Source organism: Meriones unguiculatus, chromosome 21, assembly GCF_030254825.1.
Source record: "Meriones unguiculatus strain TT.TT164.6M chromosome 21, Bangor_MerUng_6.1, whole genome shotgun sequence".
In the NCBI taxonomy this organism is placed as follows: domain Eukaryota; kingdom Metazoa; phylum Chordata; class Mammalia; order Rodentia; family Muridae; genus Meriones; species Meriones unguiculatus.
The window spans coordinates 37,890,180-37,905,676 of record NC_083368.1 but is presented as its reverse complement, the minus strand read 5'-3'; the positions used below and the strand labels follow the sequence as shown (position 1 = coordinate 37,905,676).

General features: G+C 41.1%; 1 protein-coding gene across 9 annotated transcripts in view; it reads right to left on the bottom strand.

Annotated features, from left to right (window-relative positions):
• C1galt1 (core 1 synthase, glycoprotein-N-acetylgalactosamine 3-beta-galactosyltransferase 1) overlaps nucleotides 1-10,999 on the bottom strand; it is a 68,490-nt gene extending 57,491 nt beyond the window's left edge. For 2 of the 9 annotated variants that reach the window (XM_060374017.1, XM_060374016.1), the window contains exon 1: nucleotides 10,251-10,458. In XM_060374017.1, the coding sequence (XP_060230000.1) occupies nucleotides 10,251-10,257 (7 nt within the window). In that variant the 5' untranslated portion in view covers nucleotides 10,258-10,458. Of the gene's footprint in view, nucleotides 1-9,878; nucleotides 10,032-10,250; nucleotides 10,463-10,953 lie in introns of those variants that run through there. The other 7 variants (XM_060374013.1, XM_060374010.1, XM_060374014.1 and 4 more) reach the window with 7 other exon arrangements.
• Nucleotides 11,000-15,497: the final 4,498 nt, after the last annotated feature.

Sequence of the window (15,497 nt, the reverse complement as noted above, 5' to 3'; positions counted from 1 at the left end):
AAAGTACAATCTCAGAAATACCTTGGTTTTACTTATCCTTACACAGAGACAGAATACAGCAATCAAAAACAAAACATCAAACACCAGGGAATAGGGCAATCTGACTTCATGACCACATTATTAACGGAAAACATGTTTTTTTAAACAAGTAACACAAGGCACACAAATGAGAAAATATGATTCATTCAGAGCAACAAGGAAGCAAAACCCAACTAACTGTCTCTAAGACAGACTTGACAGTAATCTATTAAACAAGAGTTTGAAGAAAAAACCTAAAAGAAACCAAATGAAAATCTACAGCTTAAAAGCACTATTAATTAAATTTAAAAATCTATTAGAAAGAATAAACCCAAATCTGAGCAGGCAGAAAAAAGAAACAGTAAGCCTGAAGACAGAACAATTGAAATGACTGAGTCTGAGGAGGAACAAAAAGATGAATGTGAGAACATAAAAGGACTGTGGGACACTATGAAGGAATCCAGCAAAGAGACTGTAATTCCTAAACAGATTAAAAGAATATCCAAAGGAACAATCACTGGCAAGCCCCAGATTCAATACAAGATTTCAATATTAGCACCCAAGAGGCTCAATAGGTGCCAAGGAGGATGAACTCAAAGACATATGAAAATAAAATGTAATCAAACTGTTGGCCAAAGAAACTATTTTGAAAGCACAATGAAGTGATTCATGGCCTATAAGTGACTGTCAGTAAGCTTCTCATATTTCTCTTCAGAAACTTTGGAGGACAGAAGGTAGCAGGCTGATAGCTTAGAAGGGCTGAAAAAAAATGTCAACCACAAATCCTACATCTAACAAATTTTTCCTTTAAAAGTAAAGGGGAACTTAAGGCATTCTTGTGTAAACAAACCCCAAAGCACTTCATTGTCACACACCTGCTCTGCTAGAAATGCAGAATACTTTAAAAATACAGTAGACAATAAAGGTAAATAAAAAATTAAACATACAGGTAGACACAATATCTTGTACTATTATAGCTTTATTTTTTATCTCTACACTTGGTTTCCATATAATTTAAGAGACAGGCATTAGTATAGTTTTGACACACAATGTATAAAGATGTCATTGTATGTTTTCAACAAGTGAACTGGGGGAGTTATAAAAGAAAGGCATTTTTGAAATACTATTGAAGTTAAATGGGTATGTACTCAAGCTAGAGTACTGAAGCTTAAGGACATAAAGTATAATTCCCTTGATAACCAAAGAAAACAGCTAAACAACATACGCAAAAGAAAATGAGAAAGTAATTCATGAAAACGTTTTCTAGGGGCTAGAAAACGAAGACAGGAGTCCCTTCTGGTTTGTAACTACTTTAAACGAAAATGGATTAAACTCTAACCAAGAAGCAGAAATAGGTAGAATGGATAAACAGGATACAACTATATTTTAACCATGAGACTAACTTCAGAGCCAAAGACAAATAGTTTGAAAGTAAAAGTATAGAAAAGAGAGGCTCCATGCAGATAGTAACCAAGAAAATAGCAATATAAAACAATTATGTGTGTCTAATAATTGATCACTAAAACATATGAAACAAAAAAAAATACAAATATATTTCATGTTCATGGACTGTAAGACCTACCACTGTTAGGATACGGTATTGATCTACAGTCAATACAGTGACAAAATAATCTCCGGAGTCAAGGAAATTTTTAGTAAAACCACAACACTGTTTTTAAGAATAGAAAAAGCCCACCGTAAAATTTGTATAGAATCTCAAGAGACCTTAAGCAAAGTAGTACTGAACTCAGCAGTAAAAACAAACAAAAAACACACAAAAGTTTGTGCATCTGTTTTTTTGTTTTGTTCTGTTTTTTTAACTGATGACTTTATCAACAGTTTAAAAAAAAATCAAGGACAGAATGAACAAAACACATATTATGTGTGTGTGTGTGTGCGTGCATGATTGGGATTTTATGGGGTTTATGTTATATGAAGAAGTCCTAAAAATCAACTACAACAAAATCAATTCAACTCAAAATAGACATGTGATTTGAATAGTTCTCCAGAAGGTACACAAGTCAGTAAGAAAGTAAAACAATTCTTCATAAGTCTATCATTAGTGAAATGCAAGTTCATAACTCATAATGATGGCCACTATCAACAATCAGAAGATAACAACTATTGGCAAGAACATAAAGAAAATGGAATCTTTGTGCATGTCAGTAGAAATGTAAAACAATACTGTAGACAGCAGTTCAGAACAGAAGGTCCTCAAAAATTAAAACTAATGATCACTGGGTGTGGTGGTGCTCAACTTTAATCCCAGCCCTTTGGTAGAAGCAGACAGATCGCTGTGAGCTCCAGATCAGTCTGGTCTACATACTGAGTTCCAGGCCAGCCAGAGTTATATACACCGTTTATATCAAAAACGGGGGGGAGGGGTTAATTATCACATGATCCACTAATTCCACTTTGGAGTACATACCCTAAAGACTTGAAAGTAGAATCCCCTACTGGTATTCACAGCAATATTAAAATGGAGTAGGGGTAGGGACACATTATCCACTGACAAGTAGATAAATTAGTAAATATGCAAGAGATTATTGACCAAGCTTAAAAAAATGAAGGCAATTCCAATCTCTTACAAACACACAAAAGGAGGACATTTTGTTAGGTAAAACAAACCAATCATAAAAAGACAATGTATGGCTTCTCTTAATACTTTAAGTAAAACTCAGTCACAGGGTAGAATTTTGGTTGACAAGAGCTGTGGGGAGGTTATGGGACTTGTTTAAATGGTATTGAGTTTCAGCCTCACAGGATGCAGAACTCTAAAGTAGAACAATATAACTGTAACCATCATTGACTTGTGAGAGACCAAAAGATAAATTAGCAGCTACTATTAAGGCCTGAAGTAGGTAGGTGAAAGAAGTCTAGTAATGCCCTGAGGGGAAGGGCCACCTCACTGCATTCTTTCCCCACCCACTAGAGATAAAGTTGCTAGGAAACTGGACCATCCCCCTAGGGAGGGACACCAGGTCATTAATGGTCTGGGAACCTTCCTATAGCCAACCGATTCAAAATGTAGCATTTTAACCAATAGATGCTTGCCAGGCAGGAACTGCCCCTACCTTGGGCATGCTAGGATGGACCAGAATCTTTAAATCACCTAACTAACCTGGGCACGGGGCGCTTGGCTCCCACCGCTTCCGCGGTGGGTGTGTGTGGGCCCAAGCTGCAGCTTGTAATTTACAATAAAAAGAACCTCATGTATTTACAGCGGAGTCTGTTTATTCCTGGTCTTTTGGGGTTCGTGAACTGGTCAGAACATTTGTACAATTAAAAATTATTAAGATTAGCATTTTGGGTGTATTTTACCACACATACAAATCAGATGAGTTTTCTACAGATCAATCTGTGCATGTGATGTGATTCTAGCCAAAACACAGAAAGACTTTTAAGAGTTAAACAACTCTTTAAAAATATCCCAAAGATTTGGAAAAATGAGAGCATAAATTTCACTTATTTATTTATGTTTTTAAGATCAGATCACCATGTAGCCTTGGCTGTCCTGGAACCTGCACTGTAGACCAACCTGGCCTGGAACTCAGAGATCTAGCTGCCTCTGTCTCACAATTAAACACCTGTGCCACCATGCCTGGCCACAGAATGAGTTAATTCCTGAATGGTGAATGGGTAGAGGGAAATACACGATGCATACTGCATGTTAAAATATGTCTCCATCAAGGCATTAACAGCACACACAAATAATCTCAGCCCTCAAGAGGTGAAGGCAAAGGGGTCCAGGCCTTGAAGAACAGCCTGGGCTACCTTGTCTCAAAATAGGCACACACACACTTCCTCTTTCTCCTAACCTAACCAACAACAAACAAACCAGAGGTCAACTGAAGTAAGTTAACAATTTGATGTTGAGACTGACAGGCTGACAGGCCAATCGCCACCTTTGTGAAAGCATGTCAATTAGTAACAAAGATTTGCTGAGCAACTCTACAGACTGCCAGAAAACACACCGTTTGAAATGCTACCAGTGAGACTGACCCTCCACTTCTTGCATGAATGACTGATCATTATGCGTCTGAAGCAACCTCAGATACGGGTGGACAGACATAACAGTTCACAACTATCTTACCTCGACAGTCTCCAAGCAGCAGGTGGGATGTTTAACCTTTTGACGCCCAGTCTCTACTAGAATTGTGTCTCAACACCAACCTTCTCTAGAACCTTCACAGTACTGGTTTCTCTGTCAGTGAAATCTGCTATTCCCTCGCTGGACAGTATTCTCCACTGCAGCAAACTAGTCACCCTTCTCTTGTCAAGCCCCAGGCAGACACTGAGGTAGTTTTTCATCAGATTCAAATGGTCTGTGCTTTTAAAAAAAAAAAAAAAAAAAAAAAAAAAAGTGCATGTGGAAATGTAATACGTAATCCACATAGCACTTGACATCAAGGAAAAAATGGCTTATTCAAGGCATCGTATGAAAATAATTAATCCTTTGGAAAACACAAAAGCAACCAGCTGAGTCTTTTTCTAATAATTAACAATTACAACTGCTCCTAAGATTTCAGTATTTTAAAAACAGACTAAAAGAAAACATCTTTTTGCATATTTATACGGTGAACTGGGAGCTTCCTAAAACTCAGATGCTGGGCCTATAGAAAAACAGTTTATTCAGTGAGCAAGTCTTGGAGGCAACGCTGCTGCTCAAAGGAATGTTTCTTTATAACATGCTTTAAAATGAGTATACGGCATAAAGACAAATGATTAACAATATAAAAAATGAAGAACACAAAGACTCCAGAAAACAAACACAGTAATCAAGGCCATTCAATTTCACCAACAATTAAGGAAAGGGTAAATCAAATGAAGAGAAACTGTTTCTAAGCCAGCATACTGGCAGAATTTCTAGTTTATTAATATACGGTATTAACTGGCACCATAAAATCTTCCTTATTTTTACTGTATTTTCAAAGAATATCTGGCTATTATTTTAGAAGCTTACATGACTATACCCCGAACAGTCATTTCATGATCAGTCATTTAACTTATGGAAAAGCTCATCAAAGCCTTTCAAGATGTTCATGACAGCCATGTTCAGATGTTAGTCCCCCGAGTACTATACACTGCAGCTGCTAAAAACACTGACCTACACATGTTGATGAATAATATATATGCACCTGTGGCTAATATTTTGAATTGTTATAATGTGTATTCTGTAAAAGTAGAGCATCAAAACAAAACAAAACAAAACAGAATGAAAACAAGGAAAAACCCTCAAAAAACAGAGGGAAGAAAATATACAAAAGAGCATTAGGTTTTATTATTTACCTAAGCTTGCCATGAAGTTTTATATGAAACCCTACCCTCCTCCTGCCTTCCAAAATAGAAGACAGCATGGTGGATCACACCTATAATCCCAGCACTTAGAAGGTAGAGGTAGACGGACCACAAGTTCAAGGCTGTCCAGCCCTGCATGAGGCCTGGTCTCAAAAAAAACAAAACCAACAAAATAATGCCTGTAACTCCCAAACCATCAATCTCCCCCTATAACAGCATTGAAATTTACAACAAAGGGACCTACTATTCTCTACTTAATCATTATCACTTATTTTACCCAATATAGCCTCACTTATTTTAACTGTATAAAAGACTTTTTTTTAAATAGTTAATGCATACACATCCACACACACACAAATTTCCATATATGTAAAGCTAAAAAGTTTTTACTTTTCTGATAAAAATTAAGTAAAGGTAGTAGTTTACTTATCTAGAGAGTAAAAATTAAAACATACTAATCTGCCTCCCCATTACAACTCTTTATCCTAAAAGACTTCTCTAAGATTCAAAATCACATGGACTCAATTACACACTTCCACCTTGTCCACAGGGAATACAAACTCAACAAGCCCCAAACCGAGCCAATACCTTCCTCCCTTAACCTGTTCTTCTTACTTAAATATCAGTAATTATCTAAGCTACTCAGCAGTGTGCTCCTATTTCATTCAGAATCATCTTATTATTGAAACTAGTAATTAGAAAAAAAATAGTGCATGTGTAAGGGTGGGGGAGAGGGGTGTGGACAAACCCAGGGCCTTTCACATGCTAAGCAGACACAAACACATTCCTAATACTCCACTTACCCTCACCCCAAGTACCAAGCACTGCCAATTTATTTTCTACTAAAATTTCTAATCCATCCTCTTCTTCCTATCTACTCTTACCTTATTTCACTCTCTTGACTGTCTCCCTGCCATGTGCCACTCTTCAACTCAATTCTACTTTACCAGAATGACCTCTAGCACCTGCCACTCCATGAATCCTCACAGAATTCTACAGCCTACAAGTGTAAAATGAACCATCTGTAATTAACATGGCATATAAAGTCTCTCCTGGATGACTCTATCCATATTTCTAATCTCACCTTTCACAAATCCATCCAATAACCTTGACTATCAACAGATTCTTAAACATCTCCATGTAGCTAGCTCCATATTTCTCTTGTGTTATCTAAAATGACCTCTTCTCTCCACTCCCTCTGTTCTCACCTCAGCAAGTACTTTTAAGTCACATTTTCTTAATCTTGGTACAAGTGGCAGTGTGAGCTAGCTAGTGGCACTGTTGTGAGGGCTGTGCTATTAACTCCTAAGATGTTCAGAAACTTCTCACCTTGTATTTACTAGATGACAACAGCATTTCTTCTAGTAGTGACAACCAAAATTCTATGTGGTCGAGGACCAAAGTCCTCACAGAGGAGTAAATCAGCTTTAGTCAAGAAGCACTCCATGAGGAAGGGGCAAGGGCTCAATCCCCTAAACCCATGTCAAAAAGCAAGGAAAGTACAGTGGCACATGCCTGCAATCCCAGCACAGGGAAACAGTGCCACATGGGCCCCTACCTCGCCGGGCTTGACGACCAGCCAGCTGTTCTAACAGAATTGGTGACCTCCTCTCAGGGAGAGACCTTGTCTCAAAAAATATGGTGGAAAGCAACTGAGGAAGGCACCTGATATTGACCCACACTGGCCCAGGCACACCCCTGCACCAACCTGTTGTAGGTCACAGTAGCATAGTTTCTCATATATGTGTGTACGTGTGGGGGGTATATGATTATTTATGAATATATATATATATACACACACACATATGTATATGCATGTGTGTGTCTGTATATATATATATATATATATATATATGTATATATAAAAATCTCCCCTCAGAAAGCACAAATAAAGACTAATCACAACGTCGCTAATCTTTAAGGACGACAAGGTTACTAAAGGGAAAGCCTTTTCCCACCTGGTCTTGGGCATGCTCTGCCATTACTGCCTCCGCCCCAGGGTGAGCTGTCTTTCAATTACAGCAAAGGCCTTCCAGCCAGTACTTCTCTTCCTCCCACCTTTCTTCAGCCTATTATTGCTAGTTAGGCCAGAGGCATCCTAGCAACTGAAATCAGATCCTGTCACCCATTTTCTCAAAAGCCTCAACCACCTCCACCTGCCTCATTTTTAAAAACCAAAACCTTAGAATGGCCTCTATTCAATAATGCCTAATACTGTTTTCCCCCACTGTGTTTTAACTTTGGACTCTGCTTTTTTCCTTAAACAAACCAGGGTCTTGCTGTTCTTTGCTGCAAACACTCCTTCCTCTCTCCCGCACTCCTGTTTCATTCTCCAAACCATTTCCGCTCTCTGCTTCACAGGGGTCTTCTCTACACACCCAACTCCTAAGTCCAGCAGGCATTAGCCTCCAGTGGTGCTGGTCTGCCAGTTTCACTTAACTTGTTTACTTCCTAAAAACAAGGCATCTGATCAGCCAGCCTATCTGGAGGGCTGGTTACAAGTTTCCAAAACCAGAGAACTTTGAAAATTTGAATTCCTAACAAGTTCCTTGGTTGCAGAGTCACACAAGGACAATGCCTTGTGATAAGAGGGGCGGAGGCTGGAGTGATATAACAGAAAGCCCAGGACAATCTGAGACACAGGAGCTTGGAGTAACAGGATTCTGGTAGCCTCGGAAAACTAATACAGCAAACAAAGAAGCAAGTGACTGCACGGAGCTGTATATTACTTCAATTCCATAATTAAAGTGTGCTTCAGCATACAGATTTCACTGTAAAATAATCAGGTTTCCGAATTCAGAATCTCTCAATATTGCCTCCCCAGGCCCTCAATGCACTCAGTGCCGGTGCAAAGTAATTTGACTGAACTTTCTTCTTGGGACTATCCCACATTCTAAAGGGACTCCTTGGTTCATAAAGAACAGCTGCACGTTGTCAACCCTGAGAGATATTAGCTTGTAGTAGAGTTCCCTACCTACTCAGTTAGGGGGACGCGTGCTTTCGAATTAGTGAAAAACTTAAGTATACTTTGACATTTGTTTCTTACCAGATTCATAGATTAAATGCTAACTTTACATTTTATGGAGCAAGTCTTGTTTTTCATTCCTGAAATGAATAAAAACAAGTATAATGGCATGCAAGTATAATGGCATGCATGTATATGGATCTCATTACTTTGCATATTAACTTAAAATTTTAATTTTTAAATAGACCTAAGTCCCACCAGATTTGATATTAAAAACATGTATCTTTCTTTTAACCTTGATGTAATTTTCAACTAAGTGTTTTACTCAAATCTAAAAAAGTCTTTTTTAAATGTTTGTACTAAAAAGCCAAAAGTTGAGTGTAATAGGTAAAAATTTCTACTTACATTTTATTTATAAATATGCTGTCACAAAAAATTCCAACCACTGATTTCATCACACAGACCTGACGTTATATTATCATGAATTATAAACATAATCCACATATATACTTGTTTACATGCATAACGCAATATTCATTTCAGCAAAATCAACACACAAGCAGCATACAGCCAACATATAGTGAAGCACTTTTGCATTCGATGAGCTAAACATCAGCTCATTACACGTACTCTTAAATTAACTGCTTTTAAAATTCTCAAATTTGATTGGTATTAAATTATAGGCTAGGATGATGTTTTTAAAGCGTAGCTGGGGCCGGGGGGACTCTAAGTGGTCAGTAACCACAAAGAATTTGTAAAATGCTGAGTCCTGAGGAAAAAGATACAGGAAAACATAAATTTCAAGCAAATCTGAGACGCTGCATAGTTCTCCCCTAGAGCTGAATTTTTAAGTGAGTCATACTTGCCTTCCTAAATCACTGTTTTACTTAACATATGGTGAAAAGAGTTAACTGTTTGGTAACTTGAAACTTTATATTCACTTAAACTGTCCAAAAATATATAAGTAAGGCTGGCAGGAAATAAAATTTATGCTGTAAATGCTTAGAGTACACAATCATGCATAAGGCGTATCTGACATTTATCTGATAAGGGACTGGAAAACTGTCGTCTAAATACCCTCGAAAACCTCAGATTCCCACTTCCAACCTTACACCAGAAAAAAGAAAAAAAAAAAAAGAAAGAAAGAAAACAACTTGTAACGTGCACAGCACTTTTTCTTGGCACCCAGGCAGAGCTATCTACGGTCTACGCTCAACTTCCAGCAAATTACCACATTTTCTGTCCCTTACACACTGCCTAATTACTCAGCATGACGCGTTAAAGTTCTAACTTTGTAACTCTCTGATTCGGAAAGCGTTTTTGGTCTGTTCGTACTAAAAGGCAGTATCGTGAATGCCGAAAACCAGGCTGGGAAGAAATCTATTTTCCAGAATGTGAGGGATCTTTGAATATTCCCGCCGCTTTCTGAGTGTGGACCGGGGCTGAGAAAGAATCGATTCCCAATCCTCATCCCTAAATCCCGGTCAGTTTACCAGAGTCTCTAGAGCCAAAGCAGTTCGTGTAACCAGCCAACATGCAGGGATCCCATCACGCCTCGTTACCAACCCTGCTGCGCGCAAGCAAGCCCCCAACACACCTGGCTAGTTCTCTCGGCCAACGGCGGGGAAACTTCCAACCGCAACCGAGCAGCCCCCGACCAGGCTGACGGTCCTGCCGGCGGCGGGCACTCCGCGGCGGAGCGGCCAGAAGGTGCTCGCACCTGAGTGCAGGGCCGGCGGCCGCTGGGCGCGCGGAGGCCGGGGCGGGGCGGCGGGCAGGACCGCTAGGCGCTGGCCCGCCCCGGACGCCCCCCGCCGGACACGCCGGGCGGAGCGCAGCGCGGCGCGGCGCGAGGGCGGCCGCTCGCCCGCCGCCCGAGACACCTGTTTGGCCGCGCCGGTCCCCGCCGCCGCCGGCAGCCGAGCCCCGGGACCCCCGCAGCCCCCGGGGCGCCTCCGCCCCGCCGTACCTGACATCAGCCGCGGCTCCCTCTCGCCCCTCCCAGAGGCGGGGAGGAGGACGACCCGCGAAGCCGCGACCTTCCGCCGCCCTGGCCGGCCGCAGCACGGGCACGGGCCGCTAGCCAGGGCCGCCCGCGGCCGCCCAGATCATCCCCCGGCGGCGGCGGCCGAGGCGGGCCCGGCGCGCGCTCCCGCCGCTCGCTCCCGCCGCTCGCTCCGCCCCCTCGGCGCCGCGCGGCCCGCCTACGGCGCAGCCGCCACCCAGGGGTCTCGGGGATGCTGACGTCGCGGCCTTCGCACCAGCCCCAGGGAAGGGCGGGGCCCGGGCGGTGTGGGCGGGGACGCGGCGACGTGCGGATGCCGGGATTGGGCGCCGGGGGCTCGCCCCGCCCCCTCGTGCAGGGGGCTGGGAAGCCCCGACTTCCCCGAGCCCCCGGTGGAGGCTCAGCCCCCTTGTGGTGAAGCTGGGTGCTGCTGGGGCTTATTCTCTCGGGGAAGCGGAAAGCGAAATTGGCAGGGGCTGCGCGTTAGAGAGAGGTGCCTTACGACCTGGTGTCTGCGGAACAAACCCTGACGCCGCGCTGATCTCTCACCCAATCTTTGTCCCCTCGTTATTTTCCCTGCATTTCCTCTCAGTAGTTTTCTCTGTCCTTAGGGACAAGAAATGTGGCGTAACGAAGTTCGCAGAAGGGTGCTGCTCTGTAACCAGACCTGTGCCTCAGAAGAAGAGAAAACCCAGACAGCGGTAACGGAGAGCCTCTTGGAGGAATTCATGTGTGGCGCTCTACCTCTGCCCTGCCCTGGGCAAGTACTTAAGAGCTTCTCAAAACTGCCCTTTACGGGCAAAGGTGCTGTGAACCAGGAAGTTATCTTTCCCACAGAGGAAGTGGGCTGCCACCTGTTGAGGCAGCAGGGAGCGGAAGTAAGGTCTAGAGACGACTGACCCCAACCATCATCCACAGAGCCAGGCCCGGGACTGAAAAGCTATGCACTGTTTGATAAATGCTCAATTTAGACAGTTCTCAGCACACCAGGACATAGCAAATAAAAGTGAGGGGTTGAATCAATAAGACACTTAAACTGTGTCTGAATCCATTTTCTGCCTCTAATACTATAGCTGCTACGTCAAAGAACGGCTATATTTCCGCCGTGATTCTAGACAAAGATCAAGGAACTTTTCCAGGTAAGTGTCCTTCTCTGATCAATGGCCTTCCAACATTTTTGTTTGAAAGTCCTGAACTGAAGCAACAGGATATCACGCTAGGAAACAGAAAACTTAGAGGAAACCTAGCCAAATTCACTTTTATGGCAGTCTCTGAATAAGCCATTCATTCATTAATCCATTAGTCACAAGAATGGATCAAGCCATTTGTGAGGGCATGATAATAGAGACTGAAGAGGACAAGCCACCTTCAAAAGAGGCTGGGATCTAGGTGCTGACCTATTCATTCACTTAGTAATTTTAGTAAGTGACTGAACAGCATGTTTGAGAAGAACAATAAACAGTGAATGTTGGCTGCTGCTGTTAATTTGCCTGTAATTTACTTGGGTTCAGCGTTAGTGCCATTTGCTAGGACAGACAGCACCAATAAATTAAAAAAATTTTTTTCAAAGGAAGTTTAAAACTTGAAGCAAAGTTTGTGATTTTAATTCAAAGGTCTCTCTCTCTCTGTCTCTCTGTCGCTCTCTCTCTCTCTCTCTCTCTCTTAGATGAGAAAATTGAGGACAGAGTGATAAACTCTGTAGGGCTCAGGCCAGAAGAGAAGGGGAGAGTGGGTGTCTTGATATCCAGTTAAGTTCACTGGTCTATGGCCCTCCAACTTCTCTTCCAGGCATCCTTAACACCGTCTTTCTCTTTCCTCAACCCCTGCTCAGCTTTAACAGCCCCCAGCAGTTTTCCACAAAATAATTTTGCCAGTCGTAAAAGAAAAAGAGAACCATCTGCAAATCAAAGTATTCTAAAAACAAAACAGACCTCAGGATTCTACAAGACCCTAATTCTATTAAAAGTTATAAGAGCTAAAGAACAACATCATTTTAGCAAAGATAAGGAAAAATGAACCCAAGGATAAATTCCAAGTTCAGTCATAGTCATATCTAACAGAATTACAGGCAAAAAGGAATGCAGATAGAAACAATATTGATCAAATGACCACTCCCTTCCTTAGTTTTTTTAAGAGTCATTTTTATGAAAATAATACATGCACATTCAAACAGATTCAAAACATGTAAACCAATTCAAACAAAAATGCAGATAAATTGTGCAGATATGAGATGAAATTATATCATAATCTAGAGATAATAATTCTAAAATTTCTGTATTCTATTCTTTTAGATATTTCTCTAAAACTAAAATAAAAACCCACAAGAGCACATGCTAACTCACAAATTATGTATTTGACATATAATTCTTTTCTCCTGCAGTGATACATCCCAAGTCCTTACTATTATAAACAACTCTTTGATGAACTTTCCTTTGTACAACCATGCAGTTATCTCCTTGGAAGTATCCCTAGAAATGACACTCATGTCAGCTAATTTTTCAGTATTATTAACTAGAAAAAAAAATGACAACTTTTGAAACTTCATATTTGGGCTCAAAGCTGACTGGACTCCCTCATTTAAAACATAGATAAATCCCAGCTGGTATTTAACGTCTGAAAAACGTGTGTGTCAAAGCTCTGGGGAGCAAAATAATGTGTGCCAAAGCTCCTTGGCATAAGAAGACAGACATTAAAGGTTGTCTAAACAATATCCTTTTTACCTCTTGAGCAGAGTCATGACTACTTCAGGGCCAATGAATCCAGCTAAATTTGGTTACCTCCTCAGACTGTTGTTAAGTTATGCCTGGCCATGTGTTCATCAGTGAAAGTCAGTGTCTCTCGAGCATAAGAAAAGCTTTATGGACGAAATGTCCTTTCAGCACTCTAACCTACACTTACCCCTTTCCTCATAACAGGGATGTTGTGCTGGTAACTTTGATTGGCGGAAGGAACCTGGAGGAGATTACCAGAGCACACTCCTGAGCATATCCTCTACGTCATTCCGTCAGGCGATTAGGCGCTGACAGCTCTGATCCCTTGATGGGCTCATAATGTCACAGCATTATGGTGAGGCAGTAGAACCTTTGAAGGAAGTAGGATGCTGGGGATGTGTCTTTGGGGGATATAACTCTCCCTGACCTCTTCCTTTGCCCTCTAGTTTTCATAGTCCAAACAAAAATGACAAACATTCTCTAACGCACACTCCTATTGTAGAGCACGTGAGGCCAGTCAAACATGGACTAAACACTCAAGTCATAAACCAAAGTAGCATTTTCTCTTTTAGGCTATTTCTGTCATGGCAGAATCTCCTTTAGGCTATTTCTAGTCAGGCACACACACTTAATCCCAGCATTCAAGAAGCAAAGGAAGGTGGATTTCTGTGAGTTTGAGGCCAGCCTGGTCTATATAGGGAGTTCCAGGCCAGACAGGACTACATATTTTTGAGAACTTCTCTCAAAAAAATAATTAAGTAAATAAATTAATTAAAAATACATAAATATTCAAAAATAATTTTAATTTATTTAAGTTGATATTTTAATTTAACTTATATCCACTCATGAAGAAGTTGTAAAATACATCTACCTATTATGTAGTGCTTCTTTCTCAGGTGTGACTTAATTCCTCTCTTTACATTGGACTGTACTTAATGACTTGTTTTCCCGAATAGGAGAGTGAGACAATGTGGTATGACTACTCAGAGGAGTTTATACACAGTATGCCAGCCTTCTTTCTGTTCTGGAACTAACGCACGATAGTTACAAGACTGAGGCGACTTCCTAAGAGGTCACCTCAGTAAGTAATTAAGTAATTAAGCCGAACGGCCCGCAACCATACCGATAATCCCAAAAGCAGATCCACCAGTTAATCCTCAAGCACCCGGACACGTCGTTGGCCAACGTCTTAATGATAACCACAAGATGAACTCTGAGTCAGAGTCACTCAGCTAAATTGCTCCCAAATTCCTGTGCCACAGAAACTGGGATAATCCATGTTTAAATAATTGTTTTACGACACTAAGTTGGGATGACTTGTTAGGCAACAACAGGTGTGGAAGATCTGGGTAGAGAGTCTTGTACAGTCCTGGAAGTCAGGCCAGTGCTTAATCATTTGTTGTTTCAATGACTAAACCACTGAATGACGTAGAGTGTATCTGCCGTGCTGAAGTGGGTTATGTCCGATACTGATGTTATCTTTGATCCCTGACGTCTGTGTCATATAAAGCTTTTAAAACAAACTCATAGAAATCCGTTAAAATATCAACAAGCTCTGATATCGACAGTCTTGAATGTAGCTTGGCAAATAGAATAACACCATCCTTAAAGCCTAGGTTCTCTGCCCCCTTTACCTGAGTAATCTAACCCTCCTTAATCTCGACGTCCCTATTCCTTAACCAGGGGGCAATCATCTGAGTCTGGTTCAGAAGACAGCTAATGACGTTTTATGTGACTGTGTAACTGGAAAGCGTTAGCATCCCTTTAATTAAGTTAGACTGGTGAGGGGCTGAAGGGATGCCGCAGCAATTAGAAGGGACTCACACAGTGCTCTTCCAAAGGACCAGAATTCCATCCCCAGCACCCACATCCGGTAGTTCACAACTGTCGATAACTCCAGTTCTTCGGGCCACCTCGGGGACCAATTGCTTATGCTGCACATACAGACAAATCAGACAAACACATAACTAAAAAAAATCTTCTTAAAAATTTAGATTGATGAAATTTGAATATTATGTGTGTAAAATACCAGGAGATTTTCCCTAAAGAGGAAGCATTTTAATTACTGATTCATATATATATATATATATATTTTTTTTTTGTAAAATATCAATCTTATTCATAACAAGCAGGTTGGATTTAATTGTGTTGCAGGATAGTACCTTATTATGTGGCAGACCTCACTTTATTAGCCTGTTTAAAATTTATTGTGCTTTAAAGAGAATACATAATTATGACTGGTTGCTTTTTCATTTCAAGAATTAATTTGTAACTGGGTTCTGTGTCTGTCCCTGCTTGCAGCACGGTGGTGCTTAAATATTCCTAGTCATTAACAAACATTTAACCAACAATGGTCGGAAGAGTTCATCCTGGAAAAAAACTGCACCCAATAAGAAGAGAATAAGTAGTAGAATATGTTTCTTTCTCTTTAAGAGAGGAGTTGCAACACAAGGAGGTAGAGCTGACACAGTTATGGTCAGCCCTCAGTTCTGTGGTGGTG